Below are 18,653 nucleotides of genomic sequence, written 5' to 3' on the forward strand. Positions count from 1 at the left end.
TGCTAGGCCTTGGCTGAGTAAGCACCTGCAGACTATCTCTGTCTCGCGGCATGCCTCTTTAAAGAACTCATGAAAGCCAGTCAACAAGGAGCCATGAAAGACAGAGAGGAACAAACAGACACTCGAGGCTCTCTCTCAGGAGACGGAAGCAAGTGAATCTGCCATGCCCAGCCAGCATCTGCATCCAGAGCAGCTCGTTTTCATCTGGGCTGTGACAATGGATGCCATTGAAACTATCTTCACGGCGTTGTTTTCCATTGATTCAAAGGTCACACTTTCAGGATTTTTTGGAGGGTAATGTGCCTGTTGTGGAATATGCAGGCATTCGTGATGAATGAGAGACATTGTCTCTGGCTGAATTCCTCCCCTTGGCTCTGAGTTGCAGCAATAGTACACATATGCAGTGGTTTGTCTGTATTATGGACCTAATCTGATTCGGGTTTACCTGCAAGGCATCACACCATCACTCTTTCTTTCATCCTTCATCTGCTTCTCTTTATCCCCCTCTTATCTCTGTCTCCATCATCTCTCTATCCAGGCCCACCGTTAAGCTGGCCCAAGCTTCAATTACCCACCAATGTTCCACTATGAATATTCTTCCTATTTTCTATGTGACCCAATGGTACTGTACAGCTGTACGTTGACTGTGAAAGTTGATAGCCTTCTCTGTGTTTATAGTGCCGGTGTGTTGTACCACACAGAGGCAACACAGATGTTGCATTGTGGGGAAGTGAGTTGAATAAAACCATTTTTAGATAGGCTATCTATTTCATTCTGTTCATATCACATTCTTCATAACATCTATTCGTATTCAGTGTTTCCGAAGATCACTTTTTAAAAATGTATATTCAATTACCCTGTTTTTCATAGAAAAGCTACTTCATTCTTTTTCAGGGTAAAATGCAGTGAAGAGAAATGTTCAAGGGCAAGGACTGTGTAGGTTGGCTTGAATGATGTACCTAATATAGATATAACAGCCAAGTACGCAACAGATGCTGTATTCCAGCAATGTGTCAAGAATACCTTTTTTTATTTGTATTTATGTCAGTTGAAAACAAAGTGAGGTGCATTGTAGTAATAAGTACTGTTATAATACCCACATTAGTTTTCCCTCCAGGGATGTAAACTGCCCATGAGTCTTTCTTGTCTCATGGAACATATTGTGATGAATGTGTTTGATATTGCACACACAAATACATTTGTGGCAGAATCCAATATTATAGCATTTCAATCAACCAATCATTCAATCTATTGATCTCCGATCAATTGTATCACAGTCAATTAAAAAATTCACCCATTTCCTCTGTTGATGCCTATGTATCTAAAAAGCATAGAATAAAAGCTGCAGACTGTACTATCCATAGAACTATACCTAGGTTACACAATGATTTATGGTGTACTTTTGTCTTTGCTGGGGGACAAATAGTGAGGAGAACACATACATCTTTATTAATACCCATGCCTCAGCAGAGAACCTCCAAGGGCAATAGAAATATCACTTCACATTAAAATTATTCATCTTCACAATCTCACAGTCTCTCTCCTGTCTACAAGACAAGACAACCCACCCATTCCATTCTCAGAGTCAGGGACAGGTATCATGCAACTACTTTATGTGCAGCTTGGCCAACATTTGAATCACGATCAAATCCACACAGTAAATGATTAAAGAAACCACAATCACTCATTTTTAAGCGGATCTAAAAATGATATTGTAGCCCCTATAATAAATTCATTTCCAGGGTTTCAACGTTCTTATGTCGGTTCTGACGTTCCATTGGTAGATAAATCGGTCTGTCATCGTAGTAGTTGCGCGGGATTGGTTATTTAATATCCAACGGCTCAGCAGTCTTTGGCTCCTGTCGTACCTGTCGTTCTGTGAGAGGCTGTCGGTGTTTCCTGTGGTTCCGCCCATTCCCTCCCATCAGCAATCAGTCACATTGACTTTTGCAAGAGCGTGCTGTATGTAATGGTGGGTGTCACTGACAAACGTGAATAAAAAAAGCCGGTGGATTTACAGCGAAGATAAGGAGAGAAAAGCACGTCCAAATATAGGGAGTTGAACGGGAGTAAAGGGAGATAGGGAAGCGTGCTCTTTCAAACCACGCAGAATATGGCGGAGCACCACACAGCCACTGACAGCAAGCACAAAGCGTCCTTGAATGCCGGGGGCTCGCTGCATGGTAACAGCCGACCTAACGCCGCGTGTGGAGGAGGGGGCAAAGGAGGCCTCTCTGGCGGACTGGCACAGCCAGCAGGGTGGCAGTCCTTACTCTCCTTTACCATTCTCTTTCTGGCCTGGTTGGCAGGCTTCAGTTCAAGACTTTTTGCAGTGATCCGGTTCGAGAGCATCATCCACGAGTTCGATCCATGGTAAGTAGTTAGCTAAACTCATTTCCAATATTAGCTAGTTAGCCCAAAACTCTTTTGATTGCGTTGTGGTAAATAGGATCGCTAGCCACGAGCGACTCATGCTTGTTGCTGTTCTAGATGGGTTGATGCCTCGCTTTATTGACTGCACGGTAACGTCGAGAGATTTTTGTCTCCCTGGCCGCATAATGCAGTTTTCGTAGTCGACTACTGTATCATGCAAAAACTTCACCGGTTGCAAAACTTTCACCGGACGGTTTTTTTCAAATATGATGAGTAACTTTAGCTAGCCAATCTAATAGCTAACTAGCTAGCGTTGTAAAACTAACACGGGTCAACCTGAAAAGCAACAATATGCTCAGTGTTATAAATAGGCTGACGGATTGTTAGCTAACTACTGTAACGTTAGCTAGGCAAGCAATGCCCCCGAAGTCAGAACACCCATGACATTTCCTCATGAGGAATAGGCCTAGAACTTTTATTGTTCTAGATGATGGGCTCTCCAACCCTGGTCCAGGAGAGCTGCCGCCCTGAAGGTTCCCTCCGACTCTAATCTAGCACACCTTATTCTAATAATTAGCTGGTTGATCAATTGAATGAGGTTAGTTACAACTGGGGTTGGAGAGCCCTGTTCTAGTCATGCATTCATCGATTCACTCACTCATCCAAGTTGAGCATCCTAGCCAGTGTTATCGTGGCTCCAAGAGGACAGTCGGTGCCTCTTCACTTTGGGTAGGACATGGTCAACTATGTTCTGCATCTCAGGTGAAACAGTATAATTAGTCATCCCAAAAACATCAAAAGGTTGTGGAAATGATTAATACTTTAGAATAGGCATGTAAGTACTGCTCTTCACAATTGTATTGTCCTCCTAACATTAATGTGGCCACTGGACAGCTTGAATGTAGTTGGACACGGCCAAATTATAATACAAAGTTGACGTGGCATTTCTTATGACGGCAGGATTAAAACCCCGAAGCCAGGGGCCATGTCTCCCCTCGATTTGTTCTTGGCCATTCCTTTGCACTGTACACAGGATTATTCTGCTATTGTTTATCTGTCAAAAATGGTTCACACTGTACTGGCCGACTGGCTGCACTGCCATTCATTTTTGGGATTGTTATCAAAACAGTATTGCAGTGTCCCATTCAAATAGCACTGATGTGCTTTTATTTCATGTAGACTACTAGCCAATACTCAAGTGTTGTTACTGGAATGACCGTTAAGTATTGGCTAGTAGTGTACATGATTGCCCAAGGTGTTAGCAAGGCTGTCCCTGCAGTTAAACATCTGAATTAGTGCATTATCATCAATGAAGTGCATCTTAATCTGCCTAGGCAGTGTTGGTGTGCACTCATTTTAAAGGGAAACTTTGGGATTTTTGGCAATGAGGCCCTTCATCTACATCCCCAGAGGCAGATGAACTTGTGGATACCATTTTCATGTCCGTGTCCAGTATGAAGGAAGTTTTGCTAGCCAACGCTAACTGACGTTAGTGCAATGATTGGAAGACTGAGTATTTGCTAGCGTGCTATGTTAACGAGCAGGGATAATTGGTAGATCCTGGGCTAATGTTGCACTTTTCACACAACTACTATTATTCCTCTCCCGTTCGAAGCACCAAGCTTTGCCCAGACCTAGGTGTGTTGTCTGTAGGAAGTACCTTCAAGTAGAGCACCAGAGAACCTCCTCAGCAAAATTACAAGGAGACTCGATGCAGAATTGCACTGTGTGAGTCCCAAATGACACCCAATGGGTCCTGGTCAAAAGTATTGCACTATATAGGGAAAAGGGTGCCATTGATTATTTTTGCCTATGTCTGATATGCTGCCTGCTGGACTACCTTGGGTGGTCACATGGCTTCCCAGCCGTTCTGTAAGGTAAATAGTTCGCTAGCTGTGTGATGTACTAGGTGACCTGAGCTCATTCACCCATCTATCAAGCTCTCCCAGATGCATTCAAACCAGGCGTGTCATATTTGATGCAGCAGGTGATTTGTAACTCTTGCTGCTGTTAGGAGTATATTCAAAGAGCGTTCCTCAAATCAATTCTCTTTCATGACATTGAGTTTGTGTTGAGCCTTGGTCTGTTTTTTTCCTTTTTTTGTTGATTAAATCGCTGTCAACGTCCGAATGCTTGTGATCAATGAATCAAGTGTTTTACTTGCCAGCGAGAATAGAATAGGCTAGAGGATGGCTATAAACAAATGTCATGCTTATCTGAGGACTGAGTTGGTAATCTTTGTTGCCTAGATGCTATAATACCACTATTGCTTTTTGGTTGAGCCTCCTCTCCAGTTATATGAAACTAACCATTATGTTGAACAAGCAGGCAATTTGAAAATGCGAGATTGGCTCTGTCAGCAGTATGCCAAGCTAATATTGAAATATGCAAACATTTGTCTGCGAGTGGCATGACAAGCCTGTTATCTTTAGCACTGCTCTCTAAGATTATTCTCCACCCCTCTTGGACGTTTGGAGAACAGTTGGGGGTATTACAGTAATAATAAATCCAATTTGGTCGGTCTGTAGGCTACTTCTTTCAAACACAAGGCTACGTCAATCTGCGTAAGGTTTCTTTTGTAGAAACTCATGTCTAACTTCAGCATTGATCATTTAAACAATTACGGCACATCTCATTCGTCAAGATGCTGCGTTGACTGACTGAAGGGATTGCAAACGTCATTGAGCTTACTGAAATTCATACCCCCCCCCCCATGTCTGCTGTAACATCTGTCTGGGTTATTGACTGAAAAGAAAGTGGATTCCATCCAGACAGTGCACATGTAGGGAACTTGGACTCAGTCTATCCTTCAGTTATCCCTGGTCTCTCACATGTACCTTGAACATGTATCAAGGCAGATTATTTGAAGCAAGGATAGTGCAACTCACTCCACTTACTCTAAAGCAGGATGTGGAAAAAGATCCAATTCTCATAGATATCTCTAACAGCGGCTTGGCTGAGGAGTATCCCAAAACCTAAGTTTATTCCCTGCAGCATCTGTCGCAGCCATCTGTCCAACAGCTAATGAAATATTCAGTGCACTGTGGTGTCCAATTACCTGCAGTGGGTGGCAAACTTTGTAAAACAAAACAGAGTCCCTATAATGCATTTCTCGGCGCACACCGCACAAGGCTTGATTTGATCCAATCCCCCGCAATGAATTGGGCTTACCAGTGCTTTGGCTCCATAGTTCCAATTGTATTTAACCTATGTCATCAAATGCAGGCCTAGGCCAGAATTGCAAGTACCTCAAATGGGTAATTAACCAAGGAGATGGAATGTTTTTATGTGATTTTTTTTTTTTTTTTTTTTTTTAAACAAAAGCAGCATTTTAAATGTACTCTGGATAGTGAGTGCTCATGTTGAAAGAATCTTTATCTCATTAGTGTTCTCGCATTGGATCACTCTACCCACCCTCTTGGAAGTGACTCATCGATTTAGAATCACAGATTCATCCTGATGATCATTGAATTGACATGTAAAAAGGAACCTTTGTTGGGCTCCTGCAGATGAGGAAAGGTAGCTGTACGATGAAGGCTCCTGCTAATTATCCACGCGTTGAGGAGACCCGTGAGATGAGACCAATCATTGTGCATTTCTTTGAAGCACATTTTCAATACCAAAGACGCTGATTGTGTTCTGGCTTCAGTTAGACTCCGCTCTCCAGTCCCAGGCGTAACAGAATTTGTATCACACCCAATACAGAGGGAACGATCACTCGCACCACTTTATTCTCCTGTTGTCTTCAATCAAGGTTGTTGATGCTAAGCTCACGATTAACTTCCATTTCCCGCGTACCCATCCCCAGGGTGCAGAGGCAGTGGTGGAGGCGATATGGCCGCCGCGTGCTGTTCCTACCCTGGGCACCTGCAGCACGCGTAGGAGCCGAGCTGGCAGGAAGGAGCTTAGAGCCGAGGGGCCTCTTTTTATAACCGTCGTGGAAATGTTACGCTAAAGATCAGCTTGCGCCATTTCTGAAAAGACTGATTTATAAACTTGGGGCGTACCATACATATGCACGTTTCCCCGTTTATAAATCAGACCTCTAATTCAGGCGCTCATCATTCGCCTTCTTTGGTGACGGCGTCCTTTTTTGCTGTATAATTCAGAACTATTATCATTAGGCCACGGCATACAAAAGACATTGTTGTTCAATATTTAGTTTGTCAATAGATTGGATTTCTATGTCCTGGTATAGTCTCTGAGATGAAATGAGCAATGATGTCGCGCTCATATCGCACAGCAATACTGTAGCCTAAGCCTTTCCATACTGTTAAATATTTTACATAAGTTACCTGTCTATTTACTGTGTTGGCTAGCTAAATGTGCAAACAAAAATAAACTAATTGCAAAGACAGGCAATCCAGCTCAAAGTTATACATGCTGTATATAGGTAGGCGCTTCCGAAATGTAATTTTTGGTGAGTTTGGACATTTACAAGCAAATGTGAGACTACATATGACTCATGCTTGTCTGAAGGAAGAATGTTAATGGCTCTGGAGCAGTATGTGTACATGCTGTGTCTGTGGAGTCTGGAGTCACTCGGGCAACAGGCCTGCCTGCTCTGAGAAGATGGGGTAAGAGCAGATGGGCTGAGAACAGAGAGGAGAATGCAGCCAATATGCATATTAAACTGCAATAGTGATGATTGTCGTCGGGGTAGAGTAAAGGTCAGTTGGTTAGGTCTGTACAGCATTGGTCCGACCAGTCAGAATTCCCGTTCCAAGACTGTTTTGATCACATGGGCTGGAATATGTTATGGGTTGCCTCTGGAGATAACATCAATGAATATGGCGACTCAGTCAAAAAAATGTGATATCGTTAGTCTTTTCAAAATGTTCCTGACACAGAAACCGTGGATTGATGGCAGCCTTGTAGGAAAACTTAGTGAGTGACGCTGCTTATAAACAGGGCAAGGTTGCCGGGGACAATGGGTTGATTAAACAGTACAAATATGACCTACGCAGATCGCTCAAGATGGCGGAACACAAGTATAGGGACAAAGTGCAGGAGCAATTCAGGTGGGACACAAGGTGTATGTGGCAGGGAAAAATACCCTTTTTCTCATGATTCGAGCACAATGACCAATGAGCTGCCAAGGAGAGCCCCCGACGACAACGTGGGCTACGCACTCCACTGAGGACGTATGTAAGTCATTCAAACGTGTTAACCCTCACAAAGCTGCCAGCCTAATCGTCATCCCAGCCTTCAGAGCATGTGCAGACCAGCTTACTGTTGTAAGCAAAACATTAGAAAGAATGTAGCCAGCTACATTTCCTATGATAAACATTAGAAATATGATTGCCATGCATCATTTTTTCCCCCAAGAATTCCTTGCTTTTTCATTGTACACACATTTTCTTGTGACTGCCAGCCAAATAGTGTTGCACTTCTGTCATCTGATGAAAATGAAGCTATTGTCTGCCGAATGTTTCCAGTAATGTATTTTCTGAGAAGGAAAACTATAGTTGCACGTCCCTCTGATCACTCTATTGAAGCCAAAAAACGCTGACTTTCAATATAAAACGTGACCCCTGTCAATACACAGCTCAAGCTTTCTCCCGTTGTGCTATTCACAAACCTTGTCTCATTACTGCAACGGGCTTGGGAGACGTCATGCGTCCTCTGAAAAATGACCCGCCAAACCGTGCTTCTTAGCACCTGCTCGCTTAATCCGGAAGCCAACTGCACCAATATGTCAGAGGAAACACTGTTCAGCTGACAACTGAAGTCAGCCTGCAGGTGCCCGTCCCACCACAAGGAGTTGCTAGAGCGTGATGAGCCAAGTTTTGAAAAACCATCCCTTGGCTATTTCCAAATACGTCGGTATACTGTTTACCGCCTAAGGGGAGGAGGGTGATGTGTGTGTTTATATACACTCGCACTGTAGAAATAAGCACACCTAAGACTATAAAGCACCTGCATTCCTGTTTTGTTTATTTCAATCGGCTTCATTGAGATGGACATTTTTCTTATTTTTGAATTATGAATGTGAATAATGATCGAGCAGGTTTTGCAGAGTCGTTGCCGTCTGCAGCAAAGCGCAAGGCCCTCCTATACAAACAGCCCTCATTTCATAAGGACGGACAAAGCTGTGCACAGCTGGGAAGAGGAATGTGGTTGAGTTACTCGCACGGAATTGGCAATTGCTGACGTTCCCCTTTTCAGCCCAAATTAATTATACATAGGCATACCTAACGGTGTGATTCTGAAAGTGTGCTACGAGGCTGCCTAACGAGAGGTTCTTCCTGTCAGCAGCCCAGAGGCAATGCAGCATCACCGTGATAAAGGGCGACAGCGCGCTGGAGTATTTGTTAATGTGATTAATTGCTTACCGCCAAGACCCCAGTGGCCTTAAATATCAATGTCTTTCTGAAGGAGGCCAGCATCCTGGGGAGTGGGAGATAAAGCCTTAGGCTTTTTTAGACGTCTCTGTGTGAGGCTGTGTGTGCAGGGGGGATGTTTGAACTAGCGGAATGGTATAAAACGTATCGCTTGCAAAACCTGTAGGGTAGTATTCTGCCAATAAACCCTATGGCTTTTTAAAAAAATGTTATTTTACATCCTCTCCCTCAGACTACACACAATTGCTGCACTCAGGCTACCACTTTTAACTGACATTAAAACAGCTCACAATTGCTGTTCTCCTCAGCCAGTACTTTCTCCCGCTCTCTCTCTGTATAGTCTGCCTACCCACATGCACTTGGATGCAGTTGTTGTTCCATGACCAGCAGAGCCTATCCATCTTGCAATAACAGATGGAACAGTGACCTCATCGTAGGTATTATCTCAGAATGATTGCTCTGTTTCGGTAGTGTGAGCGCCCACCTGGCTGTCAATGTTACGCTTCAACTTTCGCCACCCCCTTGCTTTGGCGTTACATCTCGGTGAACAGAAACGTCAGGAGTCTAGGGCGAGAATGTTGGTCAGAAATCTAAGGGACCTAATCTGCTGATGCACAAAAAAAAGCAAGCCCCTCATTGCCAGGTCCTGAGATTTCATTCTCACTTCCCTCCCTGAGAGGATGGTTAGTATTTACGCAGTGCTGAATAACTAATGTAGTGGTGGATTGATGGCCACAACTTTTTTCTTTTTTTTTCTTGTCAACTTTGTTGGCCATTGATCTCTGAGATATCGCCTATCTATCTGGAATGGATATAAGGAACGGAGGCTGGATGATGCTAGAAGCTGACAGCCATCGGTCGGTGGGGGCCAAAGGCCACTTATCGCACACCAGGCCTCTCATGAGCGAGAGAGAATCAATTGTCCCAAAAATGCAATAGCCTATCAGTTTTTCATTGGGCAGGGAATCTTGTGGGGGTTATTTTCCATTTATAAGACTAATGTTGAATTTCTTGTGAGACTGATGGGATCTGCAATTAGCTAAACAGCCGAAGGAAAATACTGCACAGGGTCGAATCGCGCACGCGCCTAATTCCATTGTCCTCTGATGGGACACTTGGAAAAGGGGATTCTGTGTTTCAGCCTGAGGCTGCCTCGTCATCGTTCAGGTTTTTCCCGGGTTCTGAGAGCCTATTGGAGCCCTAGGAATTGTCACGTTACAGCTAAGATCCTGACTCTTCAATAAACAGAAGCAAGAACAACAACACCTTGTCAGACAGGGTACTTCCTGCATGAAACCTTCTCAGGTTTTTGCCTGCCATAGGAGTTCGGTTATACTCACAGACACCATTCAAACAGTTTTAGAAACTTTAGGGTGTTTTCTATCCAAACCTGAACAATAATATGCATATTCTAGCTTCTGAGTTGGTGTAGGAGGCAGTTAAAAATGGGCACATATTTTTTTCCAAAATTCTCAATACTGCCCCCTAGCCCGTAGAGGTTAATCCAACCACGGTGTCAGATTTCAAAAAGGCTTTACGGCGAAAGCAAACCATGCGATTATCTGAGGACAGCGCCCAGCATACCAACACATGAAAATCAGATTTCAACCCGCCAGACGCGACAAAAGTAATTTTTTTTTTGTTGCCATGTTTGATTCAGAAAATACACCAGTTCCAACTAGCGCAACATGACTACAAAGTATCTAATAAATTACCTGTAAACTTGATCCAAACTTTTCAAACAACTTTCCTAATCCAACTTTAGGTATTTTTAAATGTAAATAATCCATACAATTTAAGATGGAATAAACTATATTCAATGGCGGATAAAAATGAAAGTGGAGCGAGCTTCAGGTTGCGCGCCCCAACCACAACAGTACACTTGGCTCTACTCCCAGAAAGGAAATGGCAGCTACTTCATTTCTCAAATGAAAAACATCAACCAATTTCTAAAGACTGTTGACATCTAGTGGAAGCCATAAGAACTGCAACCAGGTCCCTCATAAATCTAGTTCCCCATAGAAAACTTGGATGGTTTGTCCTCGGCGTTTCGCCTGCCAAATAAGTTCTGTTATACTCACAAACATAATTTTAACAGTTTTAGAAACTTTAGTGTGTTCTATCCAAATCTACCATGCGTATCCTTGCTTCTGGGCCTGAGTAGCAGGCAGTTTACTTTGGACACGCTTTTCATCCAGATGTGAAAATAGTGCCCCCTAGCCTTAAGTTTTAACTTCAAACAGCAGTCTAGATAAGGTAGCGTAACGGCAAGCAAAGGGCTGTGAAGGCAAGGGCTATTGTGAAGGTTGGGCCATAGTCTGCCTCTTGTGGGTTGGAAGAATCATTTACTAGATGGCTGCTGATCGGTGTTTCCAGTGAGCTCATCTGGCATATTCTGTTACTGGTGGATTTTGCTAGCATATTGGCTGGCTGATTCTCTGGGGTTGTTTGTCCCTTTTGGCTGGTTACCTGGCAAGCTGATTGGCCAGCTGGCTACTTGGTGTATCTGGTCCTGCCGTCCAGGGCAGAGGCAGGGCGTTTTATTTTAATGGGGCCTGGTGTATTGTTCTCTCTGGACATGGGCACCATCTCAGTTGCTGTCTGTTGTAAGCACACAGTGTCCTCTTGGCACGGCTATAGAGGCGCCTTGCCCATTTTAGATATGCCGCTAGCTTGTGTTCAGTCCGACTGCCCCCATGTTTGCCTGCTGCAGATGCTGCTATTGTTCAAGCAGTGTGTTCCAGTTCATCCCCCATTGCAATGAAAAAGAGATGGCTTCATCGCAACCCGTGACATTATAGAACGGCGGCTCAGGCCACATTTTTTTGTTTCACGTTGGCAAATCATTGACAGCCACTCAAGGACACGGTTACCCAGGGTAGTCATCATAGTGCCGCGACATTCAGGCGGAAGGAGAGGTGAAGGGCAGTGGGTAAAGGATGATGGGGAGAGGGGTGTCTAAGAGTGACAGCTGGAATGGATTGGCATTCGGTGACAGCCAGAGAAAGACGGGCCTGTCAGATTACTGTCAAATCCCCTCACTCAATCACGCCTTGCAGTTGCTAGTACTCTGACAGGTAGTCTGCGCAGGGTAGCCATGGAGAACCACAGGAGGGGACGAGAGGGGCAGTCTTAACCCCCTGAGAATCAAGTGAGCCTGACGTTAGGCCAGCCCCTGAACTAAGCCTGATGGAGGTAAAAACCTGAGGTACAGCAGTATGATTGACGGGTGCAGAGCATACTGATCATGCATGCATTCAGCGTAGTCAGGAAGCCTGTTTTCGCAACATAAGTAGATGAAAGTTGACCACAGGGTCCTTCTGTGAGAAGTGGAAGTTATTGGACATTAAAATGGTAGTGCTTTTTTGATGTGAAGGAAGCATGCCAGCAAATCAAACATGCAGGTTAGGCCTAGTTTAAGTAATGGGTTAATCTAGCATCTGCTTCTTTCGTTCGTTTTTGTGTAGTGAACTTTATATTTTAGTGTACTTAGTGCAGAGCTGGTCATGATCATTAACACTGAAGGCGAGCCCCTCAAATCCATTAGAGGCTATTTAATATCCAATTTCAATGTATTCTTAGATTTTTTTAATAGCATACCCTCAAGGATATATCTGGAGAGAAAAAATTCATGCACTTTTGTACATTTTACTATCGGTTAGTTCAGACTGCTGTATAAACATTTTTATTTCTCCTTTGATTTTCATCGGCCTCTTTCTTGGTGTTTTGAAATTGTGTAGGTTTAATCAGAGGCCTGCACTGCCACGGTTTCTCTTCTCCAGTCCTTTGAAAAGTTAACAAAAAGTCCATTTTGCGAGATGTGACTTGCTGCTAATGATTGTCAGTGCTACTGAGTTCAAGGATCTTCTATAGTATTTACAGCATGCTGTGTTAGCCTAATTATCACCAAATATGACCACAAATCAAATCGTCTAGCGTTCAATAAAAAAAATATTTGTTCTATTTTTCTCTAGGTTTATTTATCATAACTGAGTTTCCCATGACAGAACCCTTTAAAATCCAAGAGATTTCATTCTAACGGTCTTAGTATTAAAAGCAGAGAGTCCTTTATCCTCTTGCTCCTTCCTCTCTCCTCAGCCTCAAATTGATTTTCAGAAATTAATATATAATATGAATTTTTTTCAGCAGCTCTTGAATTTAATTTGTCCTTGATGTGAAGCTTGGTGGTTGAGGAAGTGAGTGGCCTTCCAAATGCAAATCAATGTCCCACGTTTCATAATGCCCCTTGTCAGCACTGATCCCTATAGTCTCCAACTCCATAGGACGGACTGGCCCTTTCGGTTTGCTGTGGGGGGGTGGGGGGGGTGTTCAAGTGACTTCTATGTATTGTGGAGCCATTCTATAACTCATTTCTGTTTCCATTAGTTAGTCTAACGGAAACATAAAAATAAAGGGAACACTTAAACAACACAATGTAACTCCAAGTCAATCACACTTCTGTGAAATCAAACTGTCCACTTAGGAAGCAACACTGATTGACAATAAATTTCACACGCTGTTGTGCAAATGGAATAGACAACAGGTGGAAATTATAGGCAATAAGCAAGACACCCCCAATAAAGGAGTGGTTCTGCAGGTGGTGACCACAGACCACTTCTCAGTTCCTATGCTTCCTGGCTCATGTTTTGGTCACTTTTGAATGCTGGCAGTGCTTTCACTCTAGTGGTAGCATGAGATGGAGTCTACAACCCACACAAGTGGCTCAGGTAGTGCAGCTCATCCAGGATGGCACATCAATGCGAGCTGTGGCAAGAAGGTTTGCTGTGTCTGTCAGCGTAGTGTCCAGAGCATGGAGGCGCTACCAGGAGACAGGCCAGGACATCAGGAGACGTGGAGGAGGCCGTAGGAGGGCAACAACCCAGCAGCAGGACCGCTACCTCCGCCTTTGTGCAAGGAGGAGCAGGAGGAGCACTGCCAGAGCCCTGCAAAATGACCTCCAGGGGGCCACAAATGTGCATGTGTCTGCTCAAACGGTCAGAAACAGACTCCATGAGGGTGGTATGAGGGTCCGACATCCACAGGTGGGGGTTGTGCTTACAGCCCAACACCGTACAGGACGTTTGGCATATGCAAGAGAACACCTAGATTGGCAAATTCGCCACTGGCGCCCTGTGCTCTTCACAAATGAAAGCAGGTTCACACTGAGGACGTGACAGAGTCTGGAGACGCCGTGGAGAACGTTCTGCTGCCTGCAACATCCTCCAGCATGACGGGTTTGGCGGTGGGTCAGTCATGGTGTGGGGTGGCATTTCTTTGGGGGGCCGCACAGCCCTCCATGTGCTCGTTAGAGGTAGCCTGACTGCCATTAGGTACCGAGATGAGATCCTCAGACCCCTTGTGAGACCATATGCTCGTGCGGTTGGCCCTGGGTTCATCCTAATGCAAGACAATGCTAGACCTCATGTGGCTGGAGTGTGTCAGCAGTTCCTGCAAGAGGAAGGCATTGATGCTATGGACTGGCCCGCCCGTTCCCCAGACCTGAATCCAATTGAGCACATCTGGGACATCATGTCTCGCTCCATCCACCAACGCCACGTTGCACCACAGACTGTCCAGGAGTTGGCGGATGCTTTAGTCCAGGTCTGGGAGGAGATCCCACAGGAGACCATCCGCCTCCTCATCAGGAGCATGCCCAGGCATTGTAGGGAGGTCATACAGGCACGTGGAGACACACTACTGAGCCTCATTTTGACTTGTATTAAGGACATTACATAAAAGTTGGATCAGCCTGTAGTGTGGTTTTCCACTTTAATTTTGAGTGTGACTCCAAATCCAGTCCTCCATGGGTTGATAAACTGGATTTCCATTGATTTATTTTCATATGATTTTGTTGTCAGCACATTCAACTATGTAAAGAAAAAAGTATTTAATAAGATTATTTCATTCATTCAGATCTAGGATGTGTTATTTTAGTGTTCCCTTTATTTTTTTGAGCAGTATATTTATCAGATAACTGTGAGCCAAACCACAAGCCGTAGCAGTGTCACTTAGTACCTGTCAGTACATTTATTTTTTTATTTGAACCTTTTTGTTTTAACTAGGAAAGTCAGTTATGAACAAATTCTTCTTTACAATGACGGCCTACACCGGCCAAACCCAGATGACACTGGGCCAGTTGTCTGCCGCCCCATGGGAGTCCCATTCAAACCAGGGTTTCTGTAGCACTGAGATGCAGTGCCTTAGAGCGCTGCACTCGGGAGCCCACTCGTTAGTGGATACGGCACTGATGTAGCACTGAGATGCAGTGCCTTAGAGCGCTGCACTCGGGAGCCCACTCGTTAGTGGATACGGCACTGATGTAGTACTGAGATGCAGTGCCTTAGAGCGCTGCACTCGGGAGCCCATTCGTTAGTGGATACGGCACTGATGTATCACTGAGATGCAGTGCCTTAGAGCGCTGCACTCGGGAGCCCATTCGTTAGTGGATACGGCACTGATGTATCACTTTTCACCAGTATTTGCCATGATACCATCCATTCTGACAATATTGAGAGTACAAATCCAGATTTTTCAGATTCGGAAAAGATATTGCTGACGCCAATCTGATCAACGCCTCACCAGTATCAGGAACATGAATTCCCTCAGTACCATTGCTATGCCAGTGCAGAAGCCATGGTACGCTAACCAATTGCAGGGTGGCTACAGTATCACACGGCTGTGACCTGACCAGTAGAAGGATGCCCTTGTCTCTTATCGTTCTTTGAGGGATAGTAAGCATTTTGTTAACGTGCTCCGTCATGTATTTGTTTATCAGCGAATGACTCATAGAAAGGATGGCGATAGGGCTCGCATTCAAGGTTAAAGGTCAGGTGCTTTATCCTTCAGCGCTGTTGCTGCCAAGTAACAGTCTGGTGACTGGACACCTAACAAAACATTTACAATTGCTTTTGACTTACAGGCATTGTGAAGGTAATGGAGGTGCCACATCCTTCCTCTCGCATCCCATCAGTTTCTCGGTTACTGGGGTTATTGAGTTTGAGTTGTCCGCTTTCAATTGGATCATAAATCTGGAGCTAGATTCCTTACCTATTTTCCTCCCCCTGCAAATGGGGAAACAAATGAAGATTTGTTTAATGAAGCTGGTGATGCACATCTTAACAGACATGCATGCACCGTGAACAGAACACCACAGGCTTTCTGGAGTCGTGCCAAGCCCATTAATGTTCTCTCGTACTATTGCTCCACAACTGGGGACCCGTGAATAATTACCTCGCAAAGAACACTTTGTTTTGATAGAATGTTGGTTATTAGGGTCTAGAGTTTACAAAGAACAGCTTGAAATAAGAATCCATGATAAAACTGTTTACACTTTATTATTTGTGAGGTTAAAATTAGTTGGCGTCTGTTTGCACTCATGGACCAGGAAATGATTTGTTATTCCAGAAAGCCAAAATGACGGATGGATCGACATTGCCTTAAGACAGGATAGGGATTCGGCAAGAGGTTGCGCTCGTCTCACCACCCTGGACCCCAACATGTCACGAACAGTTCCTCAGATAGTCGAGACGGGACAGAAATAAAAAAATCCCAGAGTCCATTGTGTAGTCTAGTGTTCGCTCTTTTGGTTGTCTTTTATCAAATCGTCTTTGATTCTCCAGAGAGCCAATTTCAAGCCTAGATTTTGGTCAAGTTTGGTCTTGATGTAGGGCCTAGGCTAGCCTAAGCTTTAAAGTGTTCTTTGCATTCTCAGTCTAGAAACTATTTCAGAAAGACCTGTCACACCGTCAGTATTGACAATCGTTTTGCAAGAAACATGATGCCGGGATTGGTTTTGTAGGAATATCTTCCCCACACCTATGGTGTTCTTTTAAGTAACTGAGCCAAAACGGATGCTGCCGCAGCGTCGTTGCCCCGGGCGCTAACCAGGTTGACAGCAGAGGTGAGCTTAACTTGGTAAGTGTCTTTGGAACGACCTTCATTTCCTCAAAGGCTTTCTAAACGATTTGGAAGACTGTTCCGAAATGACCAACGAAGACGGCAGTAGCTTACGTGGTTTCTTCTTTCCACTCATGTCATCCCTGCATTTCTGCCTGACTGATTATCTAATCAAGTATGGTTTTAATCTGATCTGACCATACTGAAGCGCTGCTCTGCCTTAACAACAATATCAACAAGGCAGGTCCTTCAGGCCCTAGTTTTGTTGCAACTGGACTACTGCCCAGTCATGTGGTCAGGTTCCACAAAGAGGGTCTTGGGGAAAAATGTACAACTGGCCCAGAACAGGGCAGCACGGCTGGCCCTTAAATGTACACGTAGGGCTAACATTAATAACATGCATATCAATCACTCATGGCTCAAAGTGGAGGAGAGATTGACTTCATCACTACTTGTTTTTGTAAGAAGTATTGACATGCTGAATGTACTGAGCCGTCTGTTTTTTAAACTACTGGCACACAGCTCAGACACCCATGCATACACCACAAGACATGCCACCAGAGGTCTCTTCAGTCCCCTAGTCATGAACGGACACACAGTACTACATGAAACCCTATTCCACATCAACTCACGCAAGCAGTAAAATCACATTTAAAAGAGGTAAATACACCTTATGGAACAGCGACACACAGGTACACCTGAATTGTGTTTTGTAGTAGAGTAGTGGCTGGAGGGCACACACTTACTGTATTGTGTAATCTGTTGTAAAATGTATTTGTTTAAAAATGGTATATATATTACTGCCCTAATATTTGATGGAAGGAAGAGTGGGGATCTATAATAAATAGAAATACTCCAAGTCATCTGTCTCCTGAATTATGTGGTATAAAACCCCATTGAAACCTTAGTCATTATTCATTTGTATGATCCTTGATTACATAATCTCGTGTTACGTTTTCAAAAGCAACATTTCCCCTGGTTTCCTTTTGTTGGTGGCTCCCTCCTCCCTCTAGCCCCTGCTGAAAAGCCCCCGTGGCAGTATTATCTTCTCATCCCATTGTTTTTATCCCAAGTGAAGCTGCGACCTTCAAAGTATATTTCTTGAGCGACTGATGTGGTGCTTTTTTCGAGAGATCAAGGGAGATGTTACAGCCACTTAGGAATGAACTCCTCTCGGATGATGACGGACCACTTTCACTATTAAAAGAACTCCTCTGCTTTACTGGAATGTACACTGTTCAAAACATTAAGAAAACCTGCTCTTTCCATGACAGACGGACCAGGTGAATCCAGGTGAAAGCCATTGATGCCAATCAGTGTAGATGAAGGGGAGATGGGTTAAATACGTTATTTATTTATAAGCCTTGACATGGAGACATGGATTATGTAGGTGTGCCATTCAGAGGGTGAATGGGGAAGACTAAAGATTTAAGTGCCTTTTTGAACGGAGTATAGTAATAGGTGCCAGGCGCACCGGTCTGTCAATGCTGCTGGGTCTTTCACGCTCAACAGTTTCCTGCGTGTATCAAGAATGGTCCACCACCCGAAGGACATCCAGCCAACTTGACAAACCTGTGGGAATTACTGGAGGCAACATGGGCAGCATCCCTATGGAATGCTTTTTGACACCTTGTAGAGTCCATGCCACGACGAATTGAGGCTGTTCAGAGGTTAAAGTATGGGGGGGTGCAACAAATTTTCCCTCTGAGCTGCACACAGCTCCCACGGTAGAGAAAAGCACGAAATTGAACTTCACTCTACTTTCTAGAGTTTTCCCCGTTTAAAACGATCAACTGTGGGAGTCAACTGAATATTAGCCACTTTCAATGCAACAAACTGAAACAAAACTAACTATGCAAGACTTAGTTGTAGGCAGAACGCATCAGAGTAGGATTCTATTGCATTGAGACGCACGCCTCAGGCTTGTACTCTACACAGACCAGTGCGCCATAACCAATCAGAGCTGCAGTAGGCCTGTATGCAGATAGCATGTAGCGACGTGTGCACATTTGTTAATGTTTTCTTATCCTTTGCTAGTTA

At 44.2% G+C, this 18,653-nt stretch overlaps 1 protein-coding gene across 2 annotated transcripts in view; it reads left to right on the forward strand.

The window, feature by feature from the left end:
* Positions 1–1,878: 1,878 nt before the first annotated feature.
* The window catches only part of LOC115173308 (dolichyl-diphosphooligosaccharide--protein glycosyltransferase subunit STT3B-like), a 98,512-nt gene continuing 81,737 nt past the window's right edge, over positions 1,879–18,653 (forward strand). Inside the window, exon 1 of one of the 2 annotated variants that reach the window (XM_029731292.1) lies at positions 1,879–2,373. In XM_029731292.1, the coding sequence (XP_029587152.1) occupies positions 2,114–2,373 (260 nt within the window). In that variant the 5' untranslated portion in view covers positions 1,879–2,113. The remainder of the gene's footprint in view (positions 2,374–18,653) is intronic. The other variant, XM_029731291.1, reaches the window with a different exon arrangement.

This window comes from Salmo trutta, chromosome 34, assembly GCF_901001165.1.
Source record: "Salmo trutta chromosome 34, fSalTru1.1, whole genome shotgun sequence".
Lineage (NCBI taxonomy): Eukaryota > Metazoa > Chordata > Actinopteri > Salmoniformes > Salmonidae > Salmo > Salmo trutta.